Below are 23290 nucleotides of genomic sequence, written 5' to 3' on the forward strand. Positions count from 1 at the left end.
AACATTGTGTGCTGCTCTGAATAATAGTATGATAGATAGATAGATAGATAGATAGATAGATAGATGGAAGAATAGATAGAGGGATGGATAGATAGATGGATAGATAGATGGATGGATAGATAGATAGATAGATAGATAGATGGAAGAATAGATAGATAGAGGGATGGATAGATAGATGGAAGGATAGATAGATAGATGGATGGAAGAATAGATATATAGATAGATAGATAATAGATAAAATTAACTAAAACACATAATTTATAAATTAATATAACATAAATAAAACATGTATTTTAATTAAAAGGTTTGTCACATGTTTGGAAGTTATCCTCGATCAATAAGATAGGTGAGAATTTCCCAATCGACTGCTGAGACCACCACCGATGCCAAGAACAAGAGCTCTGAAGATCCCTGTGTGAATAGAAGGGAGGTCCATCATGCTCACTTTCAATTCAATCATTTTTATGGTAGTGTCAAAGACCAGCCAAGCGCAGTGCCAAGCCATCTCTAGCAGTCCCAATAAAAATGAATAGAGTCTTGTAACATGTGTGATCGACCACCACTCACCTCACATGGGGCTCTTCAGAGCCAAGTCCTCAGGATCACTGTTGGGTCTTAGCAGTCAGACCCCCAGCAATAGAGAGGCTATCCCCCAGCTTATTGATTAGGGATAACTTCCAAACAGGAGACAACCCATTTAATTGACTGATGGTAGTGATGACACTTGACAGCTCCTCATGGAATGGAAAAGCTCCAATTCTCCTACCTGGTATTGATGACGTCTCCTCATAATTCCAAATAAGTATTAGTAGAAATATGAAAACCACCATAGAAGCAGCTGTCGCTGGAGCCACGCTGGGCATGACCTCGGTGATGTTGTACTGCATTGGGTTTAGGACCTCCGTAATCATGTCTTTCCAGGGCAGTCTTCTCTCCTAAGTTTAGGTGTAGAGAGCATTAACTTCTAATCACCTTGGACTTTTAAAAACCCCAAGTGACAACATACAGATGATACAACATTAGATCTAAGCCCTATAGTGTTGGAATTTAACCTTTTCATGTTTTGGGAATCTGCTTGATAGCAAGAAAATTTAGCCAAAACAGAAAGATAACATTCCTTCATCAACTTTGTACTACACATTTAACTTTGATTATACATGTGCCATCTGTGAAGGAGGAAGATGCCCTTGACTGGACATTTACAGCAATGCATGTGAAGCATGGTGAATTTTGCACGTAAGATTTTCAAGTTCAAACCAATAAAGGAAGAACTTCCGTGACCGTTTTCCTCTGTACTTGGTACGTTATAGTTTTTTTTACTTTTTTAAGAATTAACAAAAATTATTACAGTGCTCTATTGTCAATGTTTAACTTTTATTTTGTTCAGAAAAGCTAAAAAAATTATTTGAGTTTTCAAATGTTAGAATTTTTGTTCCTGCATATCATCTTGTTTACTATATTATAAAAATAGCTAAAAGTGTAATGTGAATCTTTTTAAAAACTATGTATTTTTTAGGTTCAACAATTTATTTTGATTTATAAAATTCTGCCTGCACACAGCCACTATTAATCCAGCAGTTGACCGACCTGACAAAACCAATTATATATAGATCCTGAAGAAAGACTGTTTAAATTTTTTAAATTTAAAACAGTCTTATTAAATTATTAAAATATTAAATTAAATTTAAAATTTAGCCTTTAACGATCAATTAAAAAAAAAATACTACTTAGTGACAACGTTATAAAATAAGCTTTATAACCATCATTTAGCTACTTGTTATAGTTATCAAAGTCATCAAGGTCAATAGAAATTCAATGACTTAGATTGCATACTATCAATAAACAATAGAAATCCTTCAATGAGAGGGGGATCCATCAGGGCGCTCTGGGAACAGCATAAAGGAGTAAGACCACAGTGCCTAATTGGCCCTATTTTGATCTGGTCACCCCAATAGCTCCCTTATCAATAGTCAGAGCAGAGTGTCCTTACTATGCTCCCAAGATTTTTCATTTTATACTATTCTAGAGTCAATCTATATGGCAGATGGTGACTAGATCTGATGAACAGATGGCAACACCTGTCACTTATATGATTATCACGTGTATGCACACACAATATCATGGGTGTGCCCCTCTCTGGGGGGACCTCTGGTGAGTCTGAGACCAGAAGATCACAAAGCCTTGCTATGTGCAGGTTTGCAGCTTGTGTTTAAATGTATTTGTTTTATTTTGATGCTATAGGGGTGTCACGGTCGTCTTCCTGCTGTTTTAAGACTAGTAACAGCCTTAGGACTGGAGCCTACCATCTCCATCTTGACTCCTCATTTAAACAAAGTTTCCTTTCCTTTGGTGTCTCATGAATTTTCATGAGACACCAAAGGAAGTTGTCTCAGGTTTTATTGCCAGTAGCTCATAGCAGCGCCGGTCAGATGTTTATTTCAAAGATGAGGGCAGAATATGACACCATATCCAATAATTATAAAGGCTACACCCCAAAAGAAGAATTTGTATAACCAGAGAACAAAGGGTTGCCGTAGTGATATAACTAAATAATCAAAAAACAAAGCAAAAAATATAACATGTTTATTACATGAATAAATTACAAGAAGTGACATACACAGACAAAAAATCAAGAAAAATCATATAACAATTAATCAGGTTAAAGAGTGTCACTGCTGGCAATTCACATAGGGCCAACACCCCACATGTGGCGACAGTATATATCAATAAACAGTATTAAATGATTGTATGGGAAAACCCAGTATGGAAAGATTCAATAGTTATAGATAAAGAACTCTAGACATATCTACATAGCATTATTACTATAAATTACAACACAACCATAGGCTAAAAGTAGAGACTCCATAGGACAGTTAGATTGCTAGAGTATAGGGGCTGTAGATATGTCAGAAGAACATAATTACCATACATTGGGAAGCAGACATAGGCTAAAGTGAGAACTCCATAGAGGAACTCACACATAATAATTAATCCATATTGTCAGTGCTGAAAAACGAAACCTATGTACCAAAATCCTAATAGTCAATCACTCACCCATAGTGGCTAGTGGTTCCCAAGGAAAACATGCCGCGACGCGCAGGTTTCGATAGCTTCTTCGGGGGGCCGTAGTGTCAGATATTGCTGCTTTGAGTCCATGCCCATTTAGGTTAAATACTGGAGTCTTCCCAGCAATCCTTGCTGCTGTTAAAATCATTTCTACTTTGGCCAGCCTGGTGGAAGGAACTGCTGAGGTTTTGTCCTGTTCCCATCAACCTGCTACTTTAGAATCCGTCTTCTACGGGGAAGTTGGTGTTTTGTATCATTCTGTTTATTCCTCCCATCTGTCTTCCTTTCCCTCTGTGTTTATTAGTTTAGTGGCAAGTCTAGTAAACTCATCAGCCTGGTTACTAGACAGGATGAGTTTAGGGTTAGCTGAGGGACTCTAGTATCCTGCTCGCCAACAGGTTTTGTTGCCAGCAGCTCATAGCAGTGCCGGTCAGCTACTGCTGCTTTGGGTCCCCGGCCATTTAGCTTAAATACTGGCGTCTTCCCAGCAATCCTTGATGCTGTTAAAATCATTTCTACTTTGGCCTGCCTGGTGGAAGGAACTGCTGAAGTTTTGACGCATTCACATCTACCACGTACTTTAGAATTCATCTTCTACGGGGAAATTTGGTGTTTTGTATCCTTCTGTTTATTCCCCCATCTGTCTTCCTTTCCCTCTGTGTTAATTAGTTTAGTGGCAAGTCTAGTGAACTCATCAGCCTAGTTACTAGACAGGGTGAGTTTAGGGTCAGCTGAGGGACTCAGGTATCCTGCTCATCAACAGGTTGAAATACCTTGTATAGGGATGCTAGGAAGCTCAGAAGTTAGCTTGAGGTGAGTGGAGCAGGTGCCCTCTCAACCCTCTCCCTAGTGACAGGAACCTCCATTGTATCGTAACTCCGGTGTTTTCCCCTTTTTGTGGAGTTTTTTGGTAGTGCAGCAAATGCCCGTTGGTCTGATCGCATGTGTCACGCGTTATATATGTACATCGTCTACTCTGTGCATGATAAGGGGTTAAGGACTCTTTCCCATCTGGCTATCCTTTGGAGCCTTCATCTCAGTTGCAGCTGTTTGTTACCACTCCACCTTGCGATAGAAAGTCAAATGTCTTACCATCTGACACTGATGATAGAATCTTCATTCCTATGCTGACCACGTTGGAAGGAGCTAGTCTCAGGAAGAAGCTGAGGACTTGTGACAGTGCTGTGTTCTTTAGTTGCTTTGGAGGAGCTTGGAATGCTTAGTGTCTATTTTTCCCCCATCTGTCTCCCTTCCCATGTTTTGTATTAATGCAGTGGTGAGACTAGTGCTATCGCCGGCCTTCTCACACATGATTGGCGATGTGCGGAAAAACCCATATAGGGATGCTAAGGAGTGCAGGAATCAGCCACAGGTAAGTGGCAGAAAGTGACCCTGCTCCTCTCTCCATAGAGCAAGGGCTCACTGTTGTACAGTCCCTGACAGACGTTCTGTCGCTTATCCATGTTATGTAAATAAAAGCTTATAACTTTAAATTCATCCATTGGTTTCATAAATTACTCTTTTGAAAACTGAAACCCTCCCAAATTTGGTTTAGGTTATGAAAATAAAGTTGCTACAAAGCTGAAATATTGATCATTTAATGAACACAGAAAGGTCAGATTTTGGCAAGACAAAAGTTTTGTCGCCCCCAAAATGTAATGTGAAATTCAAACACATAATTAACTTCTAATACAACGATATGTTGCATAACATTGGTGAATGAAGTTGTGGTGTTATTAGAGCCATATTTAATATTTTGTGTGACCTCCATGAGTTTGAAGGACTGAATCCATGCGGTTCAACAATGATTCATACAATTTATTGATGAAGTCATCAGGAATAGCAAAGAATGTAGTCTTACATGCCTCCCAGAGTTCATCTAGATTCTTTGGTTTTGTCTTCCAAGCTTCCTCTTTCATCCTACCCAAACATGCTCAATGATGTTCATGTTTGGTGACTGGGCTGGCCAGTCCTTGAGCATCTTGATCTTCTTTGCCAGGAGGAACTTTGTTGTAGAGATGGATGTATGAGATGGGGCACCATCCTGCTGCAGAATTTGACCCCTTTTATGATTGGGAATGTAAGAGATAGCTAATACTTCTTGATATTTTAGGCTATTGATATTGCCTTTCACCTTGCAAATGTTTCACACACCACCATACTGAATGTAACCCCAGACCATAATCTTTCCACCACAAAACGTAACTATTTTCTGGATCCATACCGGCTCCAGTAGGTCTACTGCAGTATTTGCAGCGGCTATGGTGTAATTCAACTGAAGATTCATCAGAGAAATCCACCTTCTGCCACTTTTCCAGCGTCCATCTGTTTAGCAGGCTGTGAGACTTGACAAATGCCACACAGTTTTTTAGTTGTCTTTTGTTTAGTGCTGGCATCTGGGCACTGATTCGACAATGGAGGCCATTTTGTGACAGAATCCTACAAACTGTTCTAGTTGACTCAGGGACTTGAGGTGACCAGGCCTTTCGGAGCTCTGCTGCAGTGGAAGAGGGGCTGGCTATGGATTTTCTAATCAACAAACGTTCCTCCTGAGCAGTTGTCTTGCGGGGTCTGCTGGACCTGGGCTTGTCAAAAACATCACCAGTCCCTTCAAATCTTTTAATTCTTTGTACTTGATGCTAAGACACATAAAGGTGCCAGCCATCTCTGCAGTGGATCTGTTCTTCAGCCTCTTGATAGTCAAGGCTTTGGTCGCTGGGTGGATTTTTGGCATGTTGTCAGAGGTCAAGTTGCAGTTCAACTGAAGGTCTGGGGTGCTGGGTTTCTTTTTAAACACACCCACTAATTAACCGATCATTTAGTGAGCATAGGTAAGGATGCAAACTAGGATTGGGTGAATTATATGACAAGGCGACAAAACTTTTGTCTTGCCAAAATCTGACCTTTCTGTGTTCATTAAATGATCTATATTTCAGCTTTGCAGCAACTTTATTTTCATAACCTAAACCAAATTTGGGAGGGTTTCAGCTTTCAAAAGAGTAATTTATGAAACCAATGGATGAATTTAAAGTCAGGTTATAAGCTTTTATTTACATAACATGGATAAGCGACAGAACTTCTGTCAGGGACTGTATCTACTGGGGGTTCCCTTATATCTTGTCACTGCATGATACATCACCACTAATGAGGTCATACTGTATACTGTGCCACTATTAGGCTGGGGTTACACAACAGTATAAAAATTGGTCCTATTTTCACCCAGAAAACTGGACGATTTTTTTCTCACTTGTCATCCATGTGCAATCTGTTTTTTTACTGTAGTAGCCTTCAATAAATTACAAGACCATTTACAGTTTATTATACTAGAGTTGTAATGTATCCATAAAAATCAGATGCCATACTGTTTTAAATCTGATTTTTTTTTCTCGCAGCCAAATACTTACGGTAAGTGCTTGAGTCTCATCCGATTTTGGAATAAAATCACATTCTGCTGTGATTAGTTAACACAGATTTTGTCAGTAAAAAAAAACGGTCATCTTTACTGCCCCATTGAATATAGATAGGACTTGGACTGAAAATACGGTCATGTAAACCTGGCCTTAGAGTGTTAGTCTTGCTTTACCTTCTTCCACATCCAATGAGAAGTGGACATTAGAATAGAATAGGTGCACGAAAACTGCCAATTGTGCACACATTCCAATATGTATCAGTAGACCTGATGTCACCTGTCTGCTCAGCTCTCAATGCGCAACTGAGTGGAGCAGAAACATTTCCTTCAATATACAAACAGTAGACAGTACAGCCCTGAGCCCTGACAGCTTGGAAGACAAAACCAAAGAATCTAGATGAACTCTGGGAGGCATGTAAGGCTGCTTTCACACATCCGGTTTGAGCAGTGCAGCTCAATCTGGCTGTGAAACCTATGCAACGGATGCGGCGAAAACACCACATCCTTTGCATAAGTTTTTTACATGCGGCCCGGCTGGTTTTTGCCGCTTGCGGCACGCTACTGAGCATGCGCAGTGGCAAAAACCGCATGTGGCGGCCGCACCCAGCGAGAGAAAGATTATCTAAGGAAATCTACATTCTGTACCCGAGGCCCAGTAAGAAGAGGCATGGTACATTGGTATGATCCCGAAAAGGGGTGGAGTTTCTTGTCAGAAGCTGGCCTGGCCGACAAGGTGTTTGTTACCAGAAGAAATGTGGAACAACATCTCCCAAGAGATCACCCTGGCCCCAACCTCGAGCCTGGGGAGATGGTCAGCTACACCCGGCACTGGGACAAGCGAGGCCGGTATGCCCTCGACGTAAAACAGTTCACTGTAGTGAATGAGCGGATCGTGCCAGCTGCTGCTGTGGGTTGCCGATTCCCCGGGGAGCTGGACCAGTAAAGAATGTTAATATAGCAAAAGGTGATACCGTAACTTTGTTAGGTATCTGTGTTTTCCGTTTGTTATTTTCCACTTTGTTATTTTCCATATAGAAAATGTTAGAAAATGAGAGAATTAATGAAAGCTAATTGCATGGGAAAGTAGCCTGATTTTCTCCTAGATTGACAGCAGTTGTACTACGGTACAGGGACTCTTACTGTGTTTTGCAAAGACTTCAACGTTTTATAGTTAAAAGTGGACCACGGTCACAGGACTGGCGTGACCAACACAAACTTGTGTCTTGTAAAAAGACTGCACCTGTTGTGCCAACTGGAGTCGTCTGGCACACCCCGGGACCTTAACCCGGCCCAAGGACCCATCTAGGTTTCCAGGGGAACCAGGTTGTTTGGGAGGGGGGTTATTGGGATCCAGGACGTTGGGACTGGACTGTCGCAGGGAGGGACCGCAACGTGGAAGGTTGGATCCCCGCTACCACTAAAACCGGTGGCGTCCCCTGTTGGCAGGCGAACTCATAATGTTTAGTAACAGTTCAAGAAAGTGCCTCAATAATGTGGGATGAATCTGTTAAATAAATGTTAACCTTTCTCCTTCCTTTAAAAAAATAAATGCTTAGTGTTCTGTATCTCGCAGACGAGCTACGTTTAACCAAGGGTGAATGTGATGCCCTGGCCTATCAGGTAATCACAAGGGTGCGTGTGCAACCTGCCCTTCTGCATGGTAGCCGCTCCTCCTTGGTTACGGGTCCTGTTCATTTGGTGTTGCTACAAACAGGTGTACATAAATCCTGAGGAACACTCTGCACCACACCCACCAAGCCCCCATTGGGCAGCCTGAGTGGAATAGGGCCACCCAGAAGGGGGGATGGAAGAGGGAGGGCAGAGATGTCAGTAGTTGAGTTGAGTAGAGTTGAGCAGTGAGACAGCGGTGACAGTGCAGGTCACGCTGTGGAGCTGGGCTCCTGTACCCATCCCAGGTGCCAGACGTTGGCCTGACCAGAAGGATCTGGAACACCGGTCGCAGGGGGTAGTGACAGGGGGTACAGTGCTGCTACAGAGAGAAGGCCGGCTCCCTTGTGCTACAACCGGGCAGGGGCCAGGGCACGACAGGGTACGCAGACCCTAGGCTGGGAAGTAGCTTCACGTAGCCCAGTAATTCACCCGATGGGAACAGAGTCTTCAGGAACCGTTCTCCACTCACTCCAGAATCGGGGTACAAGCACAACGAGGGGGATAGGACTTCCCAAAATCGTCCAGAAAATTCCAAGCGTGAACCCTGAGAGCAGGCTCACCTTGCTAGCCACGCAGGTGAGCGGGACCCGAGTAGTCTTAGGCAAAAGAGATCCACCAAGTTACACACAGTGCCAAGGGACAAGGCTTCAGACCAAACAGAAATACCAAAGAGGCACGGACCCAGCGTGTTCAACCAAGAAAAACAGAGCATTCAAGAGTTTGATTTACCTGGTGTCAGCGTCAGTGACTTTGCACTGTGTGAGTACCCGATATCCCTTCACCCCAACGGGTTCCCCACTCCATCAATCACCAGGCCCCGGGACACGAGGCCCCTACCCATGGAGGGGTTAAAACATCCTGCTGCTTCAACATCGTCACCGGGCTCCCCAACAGCAGCGGTAGTCTCTCCTATTTCCACGCACCGTGGGTGGCATCACAAACCTTATCCCATTCACCACCCCAAAACACAAATCCCCCCTTTTTATTTCCGAGGTAGCCGCGCGACCCCGCCTCGGATCCGGAGACCCCTCGAGCCACTGCGGATCCGGGTCCAAGCAGCCCGTCGGCTGTCGCGGGGGCGGCACATGTGCATTAAATGATCAATATTTCAGCTTTGCAGCAACTTTATTTTCATAACCTAAACCAAATTTGGGAGGGTTTCAGCTTTCAAAGGAGTAATTTATGAAACCAATGGATGAATTTAAAGTCAGGTTCTAAGCGTTTATTTACATAACATGGATAAGCGACAGAACTTCTGTCAGCGACTGTAAACTCTTAAGGCCGCTTTACATGCAACAACATCGCTAACGAGATATCGTTGGGGTCATGAAATTCATGATGCATATCCGGCCTCGTTAGCAACGTCGTTGCGTGTGACACCTACGAGCGACCGCTAATGATCAGAAATACTCACCTAATCGTTGATCGTTGACATGTCGTTCCTTTCCCAAATATCGTTGCTGGTGCTGGATGCAGGTTGTTCGTCATTCCTGAGGCAGCACACATCGCTATATGTGACACCCCAGGAACGACAAACAACAGCGTTCCTGCGTCCTCCGGCAATGAGTTGGGTGTGTCGTTAATGCAGCTGGTCTCCGCCCCTATGCTTCTATTGGCGGGCCGCTGTGTGACGTCGCTGTGACGGCGCACAAACCTCCCCCTTAAAAAAGAGGTTGTTCGCCGTCCACAGCGACGTCGCTAGGAAGGTAAGTATGTGTGATGCTGCCTAGCGATATTGTTCGCCACGGGCAACGATTTGCCCGTGACGCACAAACGACGGGGGCGGGTGCGATCGCTAGCGACATTGCTAGCGATGTCGCAGCGTGTAAAGCGGCCTTTAGGCTTCTTCTATAGGTATTTGAAATTTAGCCCTAACCCCAACTACTTTATATTAGAGCCTTTTACCAGAAAATAAAAAAATATTCTAACTAATGTAAGACATATAAAGAAAAACTTAGCACAAATTATCTCACCTTTTTGAATTAAGAAAAACAACAAATGATGCCCAAGTTTGGACAAAAGAATTAAAATATCTCTCAAACACTGGAAAGTCTTGACTGCAGTTAAAGCAGTGCTACAGCATTTTTTATTGCACCTCTGTAGTGGTGCTTTAAATGCAAGTCCACTGCCCCTATCTGATTTTCACCTTTCGGCGTCTTCACCCGCTATCACTGTCGCTTTGTCAGGCTCTGGTGCAAAGAGGAGTATGTATGCAGTATGACAGAGGTCACTATTCAATACAAGTCTATGAAAGCCTCGTTCTGGCCTCGCTCTGGTTCTCATAGAGATGCATTGAGCTCTTGTGATGTAACTTCTGACTTCTGACCAGTCAGAAATTATGAGAAACAGATGGTACCACGGGGCTGGAGTGGCCTTGGTAAAAGGTGAAGCTGCAGAAGGTGAGTATATGACACAGAGTAGGGGACTTACATTTAAAGCATCACTCCAGCGGTGAAAAAAAAACCAAAACTCTGGAGTGGTGCTTTAAAGAAGCACTAGCATGAAGATATTTTTTAAATAAATCTATGACTATGTGTATTTATTTAATGTAGTGTGCGTGTTGATATACTCACCTAATGCCACCTTCTCTGTGATTCAGCATCATTCTGCTCCTCTTCTCAGTGACATCACCACAAATGCAGCTCACTCTACTCACAATTTTCGGCATGCTCTATGTGTAGGCCTGAAGTCTCTTTTACAGTATAAGCTCCATAGGTTTACATGGTTAAAGCACTTCCGTGTCACACTGTGTTCTGAGAGAGAGTCTTAGGCTATGTGCCCACGTTGTGTTCTGTCCCTGCAGAAATTTCTGCAGCGATTTGAACAGCACATGTGCGCTTCAAATCGCTGCAGAAACACTGTGTACTGAAAAGCCAATTTCATGCACTTTGGATGCAGCCTCTCCGATAGACAGAGCGGGGGCTGCATCCAAAGCGCACGAAAGAAGTGACATGTTGCTTTTTAGAACGCAGCGATTTGGCAGCATGCAAATCGCTGCGTTCTAAAATGCAACGTGCGCATGGATAATGCACAATCTTCATAGATTGTGCTGGGTACGCAGGACGCATGCAGTTACGTTGTGGTGCAGAACGCAGCGTAACTGCATGCAATACGCACACGTGGGCACAAAGCCTCAAGGGCAGAGGTGACACTGAGAAGAGGAGCAGAATGGTGCAGTGTCCCTGAGAAGGCAGCAATAAGTGAGTACATTAACACATACATGTTATACTGCATAAGCACCACTCCAGAGGTTTGTTTTTCATTTCAGCGATGGAGTGGCATTTCAAATCTAAGCCTCCTAGCCCCTGTCATATACTATATACTCAGGTTACGGCGGCTTCACCTTTTATTGACGTGGCTACAGACCCAAAGCACTATCTTGCAACTGTAACTTCTGAATGGCTGGAAGTCAGAAATTACATCATAAGCTCCCAATGCATCTCTATGAGAGGCAGAACGACGCTCTCATAGACTTGTATTGAATTGTGACCTCCGGCGCGCTCCAGCAAACACAGCTCACAGATCACAGGAGACTGACTGGAGCGGCAGTCACAGAAGATGAAACCGCAAATGGCTCCGGAGACTTAGTGGTACTTTGCACACTACGACATCGCAAGCCGATGCTGCGATGCCGCGCGAAAGTCCACCGCCCCCATCGCAGCTGCGATATCATTGTGATAGCTGCCGTAGCGAATATTATCGCTACAGCTGCTTCACATACACTCACCTGTCGTGCGACGTTGCTCTTTTTTAAGGGGGCGGGTCGTGCGGCGTCACTGCGACGTCACACGGCAGGCGGCCAATAGAAGCGGAGGGGCGGAGATGAGCGGAATGTAAACATCCCGCCCACCTCCTTCCTTCCGCATAGCCGGCGTGAGAAGCGGTGACGCAGGTAGGAGATGTTCCTTGCTCCTGCGGCTTCACACACAGCGATGTGTGCTGCCGCAGGACCGTGGAACAACATCGGTCCGTCGCGTCAGCGTAATTATGGAATTCGCCGACGCTACACCGATGATACGATTACGACGATTTTGCGCTCGTTAATCGTATCAGCTAGGATTTACACACTACAATGTTGAGAGCGACGCAGGAAGTGCGTCACTTTCGACATGATCCCACCGACATCGCACCTGCGATGTTGTAGTGTGCAAAGTACCCCTTAGGGCGGCGTTACATGAGACGATATATTGTGCGATCGCAAGAGTGATTGCACCCGCCTCCATCGTTTGTGCATCACGGAATCCCCCGGTAGGCCTCGGGCCCCTGTGCCTTACATAGTGCGGGGCGCTTTATAGCGTGGTGCCGCCAGTTTCTCGGGGCCAGCATTATGTGTAGGCTGGGCCCCCACGCTCTGATGGCCCCCCCCACGCTCTGAGGGCCCCCAGCCTTTTAATCACAAACTGCAGCGATAGCACAAGTTCCGTTCTATCGCTGTAGTTTGCGCGGCTGCAGAAGGACCTGCGGTGACATCACAGTCATGTGATATCACTGTAGATCTTGCACTGCGGAAGTCCCAGACCGCGCCGCTATTCAAATGTACACGCATCTTTCAGACGCGTGTACATGTGAACAGTGCGGCCGGTGACAGGACTGAGGCGGAGGAGGTGCTCAGCCCCGCACCGACACAGCGGCCGCCATTACACTGCCGCCGCCGGAGCAGCAGAGGAGAGGAAAAGGTAAGCGCTCAGAAGGAGTCGAAGAAAAAAAAATTTATATTCTCACCTGTACTCCTCTGTTCCCGCGCTGACCGCAGGACACAGGCTGTGTGCTCCCGGGCACGTCCCATCACTGCAGGAGCTGCTGGTAATCAACAGATGCGGTCACCTGACGCATCAGCTGATCATAAGTCTCGCGGTGACGCCGGCTTAAACGATCAGCTGATGCCGTCAGGAGACTGCATCAATTATCGGCAGCTGCTGCAGCCATCAGATGGGAGTATTTTTTTTTTTTTTTTGCACTGATGCATCAGCTGATTGTATAAAATGCTTTTATACAATCAGCTGCTGTGTCGTGTGATTCACATCCTTGAACCTGACACATCATCTGATCGCTTTGCCTTCCAGCAAACCGATCAGATGACATTGGATCCGGATTGGACGGCGCGGGACCCTTGACCCAGGATTAGTGCGGAGGAGGGGGGTTCTTTATTTCAATAAAGATGGAGTCACTAATTGTGTTGTGTTTTATTTCTAATAAAAATATTTTTCTGTGTGTTGTTTTTTTTTTATCTGTACTAGAAATTCATGGTGGCCATGTCTAATATTGGCGTGACACCGTGAATTTCGGGCTTAGGGCTAGCTGATAATACACAGCTAGCCCCAACCCCATTATTACCCAGCGAGCCACCCGTCACCAGGGCAGCTGGAAGAGATGGATACAGCGCCAGAAGATGGCGCTTCTATGAAAGCGCCATTTTCTGGGGTGGCTGCGGACTGCAATTCGCAGTGGGGGTGCCCAGAAAGCTTGGGCACTCTGCATTGCGGATTCCAATCCCCAGCTGCCTAGCTGTACCTGGCTGGACTCGAAAATTGGGCGAAGTCCACATCATTTTTTTTTTTTTAATTATTTCATGAAATTCATGAAATTAAAAAGAAAAAAAGGGCTTCCCTATATTTTTGGTTCCCAGCCGGGTACAAATAGGCAGCTGGGGGTTGGGGGCAGCCCGTAGCTGCCTGCTGTACCTGGCTAGCATACAGAAATATGGCGAAGCCCACATCATTTTTTTGGGGGCAAAAAACTCCTGCATACAGTCCTGGATGGAGTATGCTGAACCTTGTAGTTCTGCAGCTGCTGTCTGCTCTCCTGCATACACTATTGGATGGAGTATGCTGAGCCTTGTAGTTCTGCTCCCCCTGCCTCTCCCTCCAGCATACAATCCTGGATGGAGCATGCTGAGCCTTGTAGTTCTACAGCTGCTGTCTGCTCTCCTGCATACACTAGTGGAGAATGAAGAACATATTGAAGAAGGAAATGACATCAGACCTTTTTTTCTTCAACAATCTTTAATGGCATTGTTCACTGATTAAAAAACGCAATGAGCAAAAACACAGCGTTATATTGTATAATGGGCATATAAGTGCCCTGTCAGGGATAAAAGTTCCCCAATCTTCCGGTCGGTGCGGTTTCCACTGATCTGGTTCTACCGATCAATAAGTTATCACCAACCTAACCTGTGGATAGGTGATAACTTGTCACCAAAGATCCCATTACTGCAAACTACTGTAATTGTACAGAGTTATTGTGTGTGCACAGGAGATGTGCAGGAGCCGCCTGTGCTTTACAGTCAGCGCTAAACTATAACGGGCATAGCAGCTAATAGATATTTGCATGTAGCTGTAGGGTGGTGGGCCCTTAGAGTTATTTCCCCTGGTAGGCCCCAGACACCCCAGTCCGACCCTGGCTACGGCAGCTTCACATGCACTCACCTGCCCTGCGATGTCGCTCTGGCCGGTTAACCGCCTCCTTATTAAGGGGGCGGGTCGTGCGGCGTCATAGCGACGTCACACAGCAGGCGGCCAATAGAAGCGGAGGGGCGGAGATGAGCGGGACGTAAACATCCCGTCTACCTCCTTCCATCCGCATAGCCGGCGTGAGCCGCAGGACGCAGGTAGGAGATGTTCCTCGCTCCTGCGGCTTCACACACAGCGATGTGTTCTGACTCAGGAATGAGGAACAACATCGTAACATTGGTATTTCCCATTTCATGGAAATGCCGGACCCTACACCGATGATACAATAACGACGCTTTTGCGCTCGTTAATCGTATCAAAAAGGATTTACCCACTACGATATCGACTGCGACGCCGGATGTGCGTCACTTTCGATTTGACCCCACCGACATTGCAGCTGCGATGTCGTAGTGTGCAAAGTGCCCCTTAGATTTGGATTCATGTCTGGGCTCTAGAAGGTCCATTCCAAAACCTTGATCTTCTTCTGGCAAAGCCATTCTTTTGTTGATTTGCTTGTTTTCATGCTGTTTTTTTTAGCAGAGGCTGAAAGTTTTGATGCAAAATTGACTAATATTCAGAACGGTTCATAATATATCTACTTTCCTCTTCAAAATTATTTCAGTTTGTTTCTCAAGTGATGTGTACAGATGTTGACATTAAGGTGGAAAAAGTTCTGAAATTATTCTTCTTCATTTGATTTTCTTATATGACCAAATCCTTGTATTTTAACAGGGTTGTGTAGACTTTTTATATTCATTGTATGTGCAGCATGATATTGAACAGGAAGAGCTGGCCGAACTGATGTATATGAAGAATTATCACGATTTTTTAATAACTATCCAAAAGAACCTGCATTGTATTCTTTGGAATCCCTGCTTATTCTGGGCTTAATAGTCAAGTGGGTGGTCCTAATCAGTGATAAGCAGGCTTAAGGGCGCTTTACACGCTGCGACATTGCTAGCGATGTCGCTAGCGTTCGCACCCGCCCCCGTCGTTTGTGTGTCACGGGCAAATCGCTGCCTGCGGCAGACAAAATTGCTAGTACCCGTCACACATACTTACCTTCCTAACGACGTCGCTGTGGCTGGCGAACAGCCTCTTTTCTAAGGGGGCGGTTTGTGCGAAGTCACAGAGACGTCACACGGCAGGCGTCCAATAGAAGCGGAGGGGCGGAGAGCAGCCGCATGAAAGTCTCGCCCACCTCATTGCCGGAGGACGAAGGTACGGTGTTGTTCGTCGTTCCTGGGGTGTCACACGTAGCGATGTGTGCTGCCTCAGGAACGACGAACAACCTGCGTCAAAAATCAGCAACGATATTTGGGAAATGGACGACGTATCAACAATCAACGATTTGGTGAGTATTTTGCATCGTTAGCGGTCGCTCGTATGTGTCACATGCAACAACGTCGCTAATGAGACCGGATGTGCGTCACAAATTCCGTGACCCCAACGACATCTCGTTAGCGATGTCGTTGCGTGTAAAGAGGCCTTTAGTTGTCTAAATGTGTATACAGAGATAGCTATCAATCTATGATTAGGAGTTCTAGGATAAAACAACTAAAAATTTAGCAACATTTTATTCTCGAAGTTATGCAATAATGTTGTGTTTTTTGACATTTTTTCAGTTATCCCAGCTAGTTTCACCAAAGTAGGTGGAGTTGGAATAGGACAGAGTATGGAAAAGCCCACCAGGCAAATTACTGAAAAATGTATTGCTCTTTCATAACACATCTGGTCGTGGCACATGACACTTGTAAAATGCGCCTAATTCATTTAGAGCTATGCTTCTCATAATGAATTAGGCTCATCTTACTCCTTCATAAAGACTTAAAGGGCATGTCCACTACTTGGACAAACCAAACTCATTCCCTTGGTTTGCTCATGTAAAAATAAAAAAGCCTATACTCACCTTGGCTCCAGCGATGTCTAAAACTGTCTTACCGGGGCCCACATGATATTGTTATGACACGAGAGCCTGGTGACCAATCAGTGCCCGGCATTTGTCTTGCCGCCTTCGGACATTTGAGCAGTATGTGAGTGCTGTGCTGACTTACTGCTCAAATGTCCAGCGCTGATCAGTCGCAGGGCCTGCGTGTTATAGCAATGTCATGCGGGCCCTGGGATTGCGGCTTTAGACATTGCTGGGATCGCGCTAGCACCGGAGATGAGTATAGGCTTTTTTATTTCTAAGGAGGCGAACAAAGGAAATGAGTAGGGGCTGTCCAAGAAGTGGACAACCTCTTTAATATACTGGACCCTCTGTGCTCCCTAAAATTGAGATGAATGAAAGGATATTTAGAAAAATAGAAAGAGAACCTTACTAGTATTCAAAATATGCTTCTAAACCATAAGAATGGATGGAAAAAAACAATGGTTTTATTTAAAAAATATTCTACCATAAATTCACTTTTAAAAAATTACATTCAAAGTCAAATAAGTAGATATTGCTGCCTCCACAGATGCTAAACATAAATGGGATTTATTTTTCGATACCTAAAACCATTCAGCTGACTTCTTGGCACCAAGAGAGTATTTAATGTAAGAACTACCAATAGATCTGGAGTACCTATCAGCCCCTCTTTTTCCCTTTGTCTCGTTACTTGTCTGGTGTTGGGAGGCGTGCAGCATTAAGCGGGCTTTACACGCTGCGACATCGCTAATGCGGAGTCGTTGGGGTCACGGAATTCGTGACGCACATCCGGCCGCATTAGCGATGCCGTTGCGTGTGACACCGATAAGCGATTTTGCATCGTTGCAAAAACGGGCAAAATCGCTAATCGGCGACATGGGGGTCCATTCTCAAATCTCGTTACTGCAGCAGTAACGAGGTTGTTCCTCGTTCCTGCAGCAGCACACATCGCTGTGTGTGACACCGCAGGAACGAGGAAGCTCTCCTTACCTGCCTCCCGGCCGCTATGCGGAAGGAAGGAGGTGGGCGGGATGTTACGTCCCGCTCAGCTCCGCCCCTCCGCTGCTATTGGGCGGCGGTTCAGTGACGTCGCTGTGATGCCGCACGGACCGCCCCCTTAGAAAGGAGGCGGTTCGCCCGTCACAGCGACGTCGCCGGACAGGTATGTATGTGTGACGGCTGTTGTGCGACACGGGCAGCGATTTGCCCGTGTCGCGCAACAGATGGGGGCGGGTACCCACACTAGCGATATCAGGAGCGATATCGCAGTGTGTAAAGTAGCCTTTACTCAATACTGTCAAAAAGATAAATGTAAGGAATAATAAGTAAAAACCATAGTAGAATAAGAAAGATTTGAACCTGTGACTTTCCCAAAGGAAATCTGGAAAGATACTGTTGATTTATTCAAAGTTCAGAACTCTACCCTTCTCCCCACCCCCCAACTCTTTAGCGGGCTTTACACGCAACGACATCGCTAATGACATGTGTCGCGGGCTGAGGGGCCGCGCTCGCTACGCTCGGGTCCGGGGCTGCTGCTGCTCGGTGGCTCAAGCGGTGGGCTGGACCCGGGGACTCGAGCAGCGCTCCTCGCCCACGAGTGAAAAGGGGGGTGGTTTGTTTGGGGAGATAGTTTGTGACGCCACCCACGGATTGTGGTGATAATGGGCACCACCGCTGCTGGTGATGGAGATCCCGGGACCAATGGCAGGGAGCAGCTAGGATGCTGGTAAACTAGAAACTGCCGGAGTCCGCAACCTTTGGTACGGAGGGTGTTTAAGTCCCACACACGGTGCAGCAGACCCCTGTTCTTTCCCTGCAGCCAGGTGCCTCTTTCTCCATTCTTTCTCTTTCTTTCCTCCTCAGCCGGGAACGGGGAGTCCACTCCCCTGCAGTGATCCGGGATCTCTTTTGATACTGGCGGGCCACCACCCTGCCCCGGTCACCTCAAGTCCCTTCCTCACTAACAGCCTGTCCCGGCCCTTTTGGAGAACGCTTCTGTAGCAGCCCGGGAGCTACAACTCCGGGCTCCTCTCCGCTCCCTCTCCCCACACACTCTGCTCCCGCCCCTCCCCTGCTGCTCTGTTTTGCTCTTACACTGGGGGGGGATGTCTCTGTCCTGCTGCACTGGTCTGGGATCAGGTTACCAAGGAGGAGAATGACCTGCTCTTTGCTGGATTTCTGCAGGTCTGTGACACCCTGGTTTTGCCAGGGCGTCACACACCCCCTTGGTAAAACACAGCCCATCCTCGGGCTGTCTGGGCACCGACATTTATTATAACAGGAAAAACAAAGTGCACACATTACAACTATACATCTTCCCACATCGGGAGGTACGTTTACTAAAACTTTAAACTGTTCTGCCACCCCACACCTGCGGTGCAGATGGCCGCCTCCTGAACTTGAGGACGTTCAACAGGGGTGCCAGTCCATAAAACAGTCAACTTTTTAACTTGTGGGTAGCCGTCCATGTTCCGCTACCACTGCTTCTGCTGCCACCACTCCCAGTACGGGGCACGGGTTCCGTGCTCTGCCTCCTGCTCAGGAGCCAGGCCCACTCGGATGCCCTCGGCGCCGGCTACAACCGGCCTCGCTAACTGCCGAGGGCCCCATCGTTCAGTGGCCTGCTCCTCCTCTTTGCAGGTGCACTCCGGCTGCTCCACAGCCGGGACGGGGTACCTGGGAGCGGCCGGCGCCGCATCTGGGGCAGACTTCCGGTCGGGTGTCACCTCCGCTGCGGCCGGGCGGACTGCCGGAGCTGACGTCATCACCGTTGCGGCCGGGCGGACTGCCGGAGCCGGGTGAGATGTCATCGGGGTTGTGGCTACTGCGTTCCTTCCAGGAACCAAACAGGTGCAGAGTCCTGGCGTCCCTGCTCTTTATCCCTTTGGTTACATCGGGCACACCTGCACCCGCCCCCCCTTGGTTCTTTCCAGCACTTCCTCCTTTTGGGGGCGGGGCTTCACCTTCGCGCCCTCCCTGCTCGGGGAAGACGCTCGAGCGGGAGATCTTCGCGCCCATGATGGTGCAATTTCAAATTTTTCGGCCGGACGCCGCCGGCGGGGACTGCAAGGCGCACTTCTACTGGTAGGTAGATTAATTCTAATCCTGTTCGTGACGCCAAGTTGTTGCGGGCGGAGGGGCCGCGCTTGGGTCCGGGGCTGCTGCTGCTCGGTGGCTCGAGCGGTGGGCCGGACCCGGGGACTCGAGCAGCGCTCCTCGCCCACGAGTGAAAAGGAGGGTGGTTTGTTTGGGGAGATAGTTTGTGACGCCACCCATGGGTCGTGGTGATAATGGGCACCACCGCTGCTGGTGATGGGGATCCCGGGAGCGATGGCAGGGAGCAGCTAGGATGTTGGTTCCCCCTCCGTGGGTAGGGGTTGGTGATCCCGGGACCCGGTGGCGGTACGGGGAGGCTGGATGGCCGAGGTGCAGGGTTGCAGGGGCAGCACGACGTGGTGCCAGATGGCACTGTTGTACTCACTCAGGCACAAATGCACAGAGTCTCTGGTAAACTAGAAACTGCCGGAGTCCACAGCCTTCGGTACGGAGGGTGTTTAAGTCCCACACACGGTGCAGCAGACCCCTGTTCTTTCCCTGCAGCCAGGTGCCTCTTTCTCCATTCTTTCTCTTTCTTTCCTCCTCAGCCGGGAACGGGGAGTCCACTCCCCTGCAGTGATCCGGGATCTCTTTCGATACCGGCGGGCCACCACCCTGCCCCGGTCACCTCAAGTCCCTACCTCACTAACAGCCTGTCCCGGCCCTTTTGGAGAACGCTTCTGTAGCAGCCCGGGAGCTACAACTCCGGGCTCCTCTCCGCTCCCTCTCCCCACACACTATGCTCCCGCCCCTCCCCTGCTGCTCTGTTTTGCTCTTACACTGTGGGGGGGTGTCTGTCCTGCTGCACTCGTGTGGGATCAGGTTACCAAGGAGGAGAATAACCTGCTCTTTGCTGAATTTCTGCAGGTCTGTGACACCCTGGTTTTGCCAGGGCGTCAAAGATGTCGTTGGGGTCACGGAATTCGTGACGCACATCCGGCCTCGTTAGCGAGGTCATTGCGTGTGAAACGCACGAACGACCGTTAAACGATCAAAATGACTCACCTAATCGTTGATCATTGACCGGTCGTTCTAATCCCGATTATCGTTGCTGTTGCAGGACTTAGGTTGTTTGTCGTTCCTGCAGCAGCCACACATCGCTATGTGTGACACCGCAGGAACGAGGAACGTCATTGTCCCTGCGGCCTCCCGCAATGAGAAATGAAGGAGGTGGGTGGCCGCTTCTATTGGGCGGCCGCATAGTGACGCCGCTGTGACGCCACACTATCCGCCCCCTTAGAAAGGAGGTGGTTCGCCGGCCACAGCAACGTCGCTAGGTAGGTAAGTCCATGTGACGGGTGTTAGCGATTTTGTGCACCACGGGCAGTGATTTGCCTGTTCCGCACAACCGACGGGGGCGGGTGCTTTCACCAGTGACATCGCTAGCGATGTCGCTGTGTGTAAAGCCTGCTTTTGTTTTTTTCTCCTTTTTTTCTACCACTTGAAAAATTACTCATATTAAAATTGAGCTGTACAAAATTTACCTTAAAATATATTGATTGTTAAGGCTGCTTTACACCAGATAATCTATCGTGCGATAGATCGTCGGGGTCACGGTTTTTGTGACGCACATCCAGCATCGCTGGCGATGCCGGCCTGTGTGACACCACCTAGCGACGCAGTATCGCTCACAAATCGTGAGTCGTGTACTGCTTGCTAGGTTCCATAATATCATTTAATTTAGTTGATCATCGTTTCCCTGGTAGCACACGCCGCTCCGTGTGACACCACGGGAACGATGAGCAGCTCACCTGCCTCCCGCGGCCGCCGCCGTCTCTATCTGGAAGGAAGGAGGTGGGCGGGATGTTTACATCCTGCTCATCTCCGCCCCTCCGCTTCTATTGGCCGGCGGCCATGTGACGTCGCTGTGACGCCAAGCGTCCCTCCCACTCCAGGAAGTGGACGTTCGCCGCCCACAGCGTGGTCGCACAAGAGGTAAGTATGTGTGACGGGGGTTACCAACTTTGTGCGCCACGGGCAGCGATTTGCCCGTGACGCAAAAAGGACGGGGGCGGGTACGATCGATTGGGAAATCGCACAATCGGTCGTATCATGTAAAGCCCCCTTTAGTGTACAAAATTGAAATTTTAAGACAATGACAAATGCCTTGATTACTGTCATGAGTGTGTTCCACTCTGGGGAGACCTCTGACAAGTCTGGGATCAGATTGTCACAACGATTTATTGCTCACAGATCCAATACTTGTATTTGAGTGAAATTTACCTTTTTTTAGTGCTGTAGGGGTTAAGGACTCTATTCTATTCCACTTTGAAAAGATACAGACGCTGGAAGAAGTTGAGGAGTCTCGACTGTTCAATAAGGAGAGTAATACCTGCTACGCAGGTCAGATAAGCAGCCGAAATCCTAATCAGTATGAATATAGAGCAAGATTAAAATATAACTTTTAATTTATACTTTCTAAAAAAGACCAACATACAAAAAGTGAAATACAATATAGAATAAAAAAATGAATAGATCTCACCAACCTTCTTTCCGAGTAAATCTCACACCACTGGATACACAGGCAAAAGAGGTCCGACTTGGAAAAAAGGTGTAACAAAGTCAGTGTATGCTAACCCCTGTCGTGCCCATGCATAAGCTTCCGCCTTGACAAGGGCAGCATCCAAGTCAAGCAAGCTGCCCCAGTGAAAATTAGCCCCTCCCAACACGTTTCCCTCTCCAAACTAACAGACACTTTGTCAAGGAAGAATTGGGATGTATAGCCGGCAATGGCAGGTACATACATACACACAGCACACTTCCAGTCTATGTGTTCACACAGCTCAATTTCAGCACGTGTGCTAATGGCCAGTGGGAGTCTCAACTATTGCAGTAGTGGTGTTTTGCTGCATTGAAGAATCTTGCAGTGTTTTTCTTTTTGTGTCATTTTTCCTCTGTTTGTCTCCCTTACTGTGTGTTGTATTATTGTAGTGGTGAGACTAGTGCTCTCACTGGCCTTCTCACTAGCCAGGGTTAGTTCAGGGCAAGTAAGTGGCTAGGCACGTGACGGCAACAGGGGGAAAGACCTGTATAAGGATGTTAGGGAGCTTAGGATACAGACTCAAGTGAGTTGCATGAGATGTCCACTCTCTCTATTGCTGGAACCTTTCTTCTACATCATCCCCGTTGTCACTATTGTGTTGCGCTGCACGCTGAGCATCTGAACGCTCTGACGTGACAATTGCTTTATGAAAATGTTTGTAAAATTTCTAAATTTGAAAATTTCAATAAAAATATGTTTTAATTTTATATAACTTAATCCAAATAATTGTTGAAATATACACTTCTCGTTTTTAAGCTTTTTAATTTTGATTTCAATTTTTGTTTTGGTAGCCAGTTCAGGGAAAATCAAACAGCAGCTCCATAGATCGAACAGTAAGCAAAAGAACATATTTATGGTGTGGTAACATTATTGTCAGCACTTTAATTCACAGCACTCATTACATTACCAACTTTATAGTCATTATGAGGGATCTCTGACTCTCCCTGAAGTAATTTTGTTAGGCATTATTATGGAGAGATTTTATTGGAGCAGTTATAAGTAAACTCTGTTTAGCTTATTATGTATCATACATTATCTCTTTATTTAGCCAACAATAATATTAGCCTTCTACCCCAGCTTCAATATTTTTTGTAGAAGCTAAAAAGTGTGATACATAAAATAACAAGCATCACATTTCCTATAAAAAA

General features: G+C 46.8%; 1 protein-coding gene across 1 annotated transcript in view; it reads right to left on the minus strand.

Moving 5' to 3' along the window:
• The window catches only part of CYP19A1 (cytochrome P450 family 19 subfamily A member 1), a 135764-nt gene that overhangs the window by 102893 nt on the left and 9581 nt on the right, over nt 1-23290 (minus strand). The window contains exon 2 of the mRNA XM_075342744.1: nt 767-935. Coding sequence (XP_075198859.1) covers nt 767-911 — 145 coding nt within the window. The 5' untranslated portion in view covers nt 912-935. The remainder of the gene's footprint in view (nt 1-766; nt 936-23290) is intronic.

This window comes from Anomaloglossus baeobatrachus, chromosome 4, assembly GCF_048569485.1.
Source record: "Anomaloglossus baeobatrachus isolate aAnoBae1 chromosome 4, aAnoBae1.hap1, whole genome shotgun sequence".
NCBI lineage: Eukaryota > Metazoa > Chordata > Amphibia > Anura > Aromobatidae > Anomaloglossus > Anomaloglossus baeobatrachus.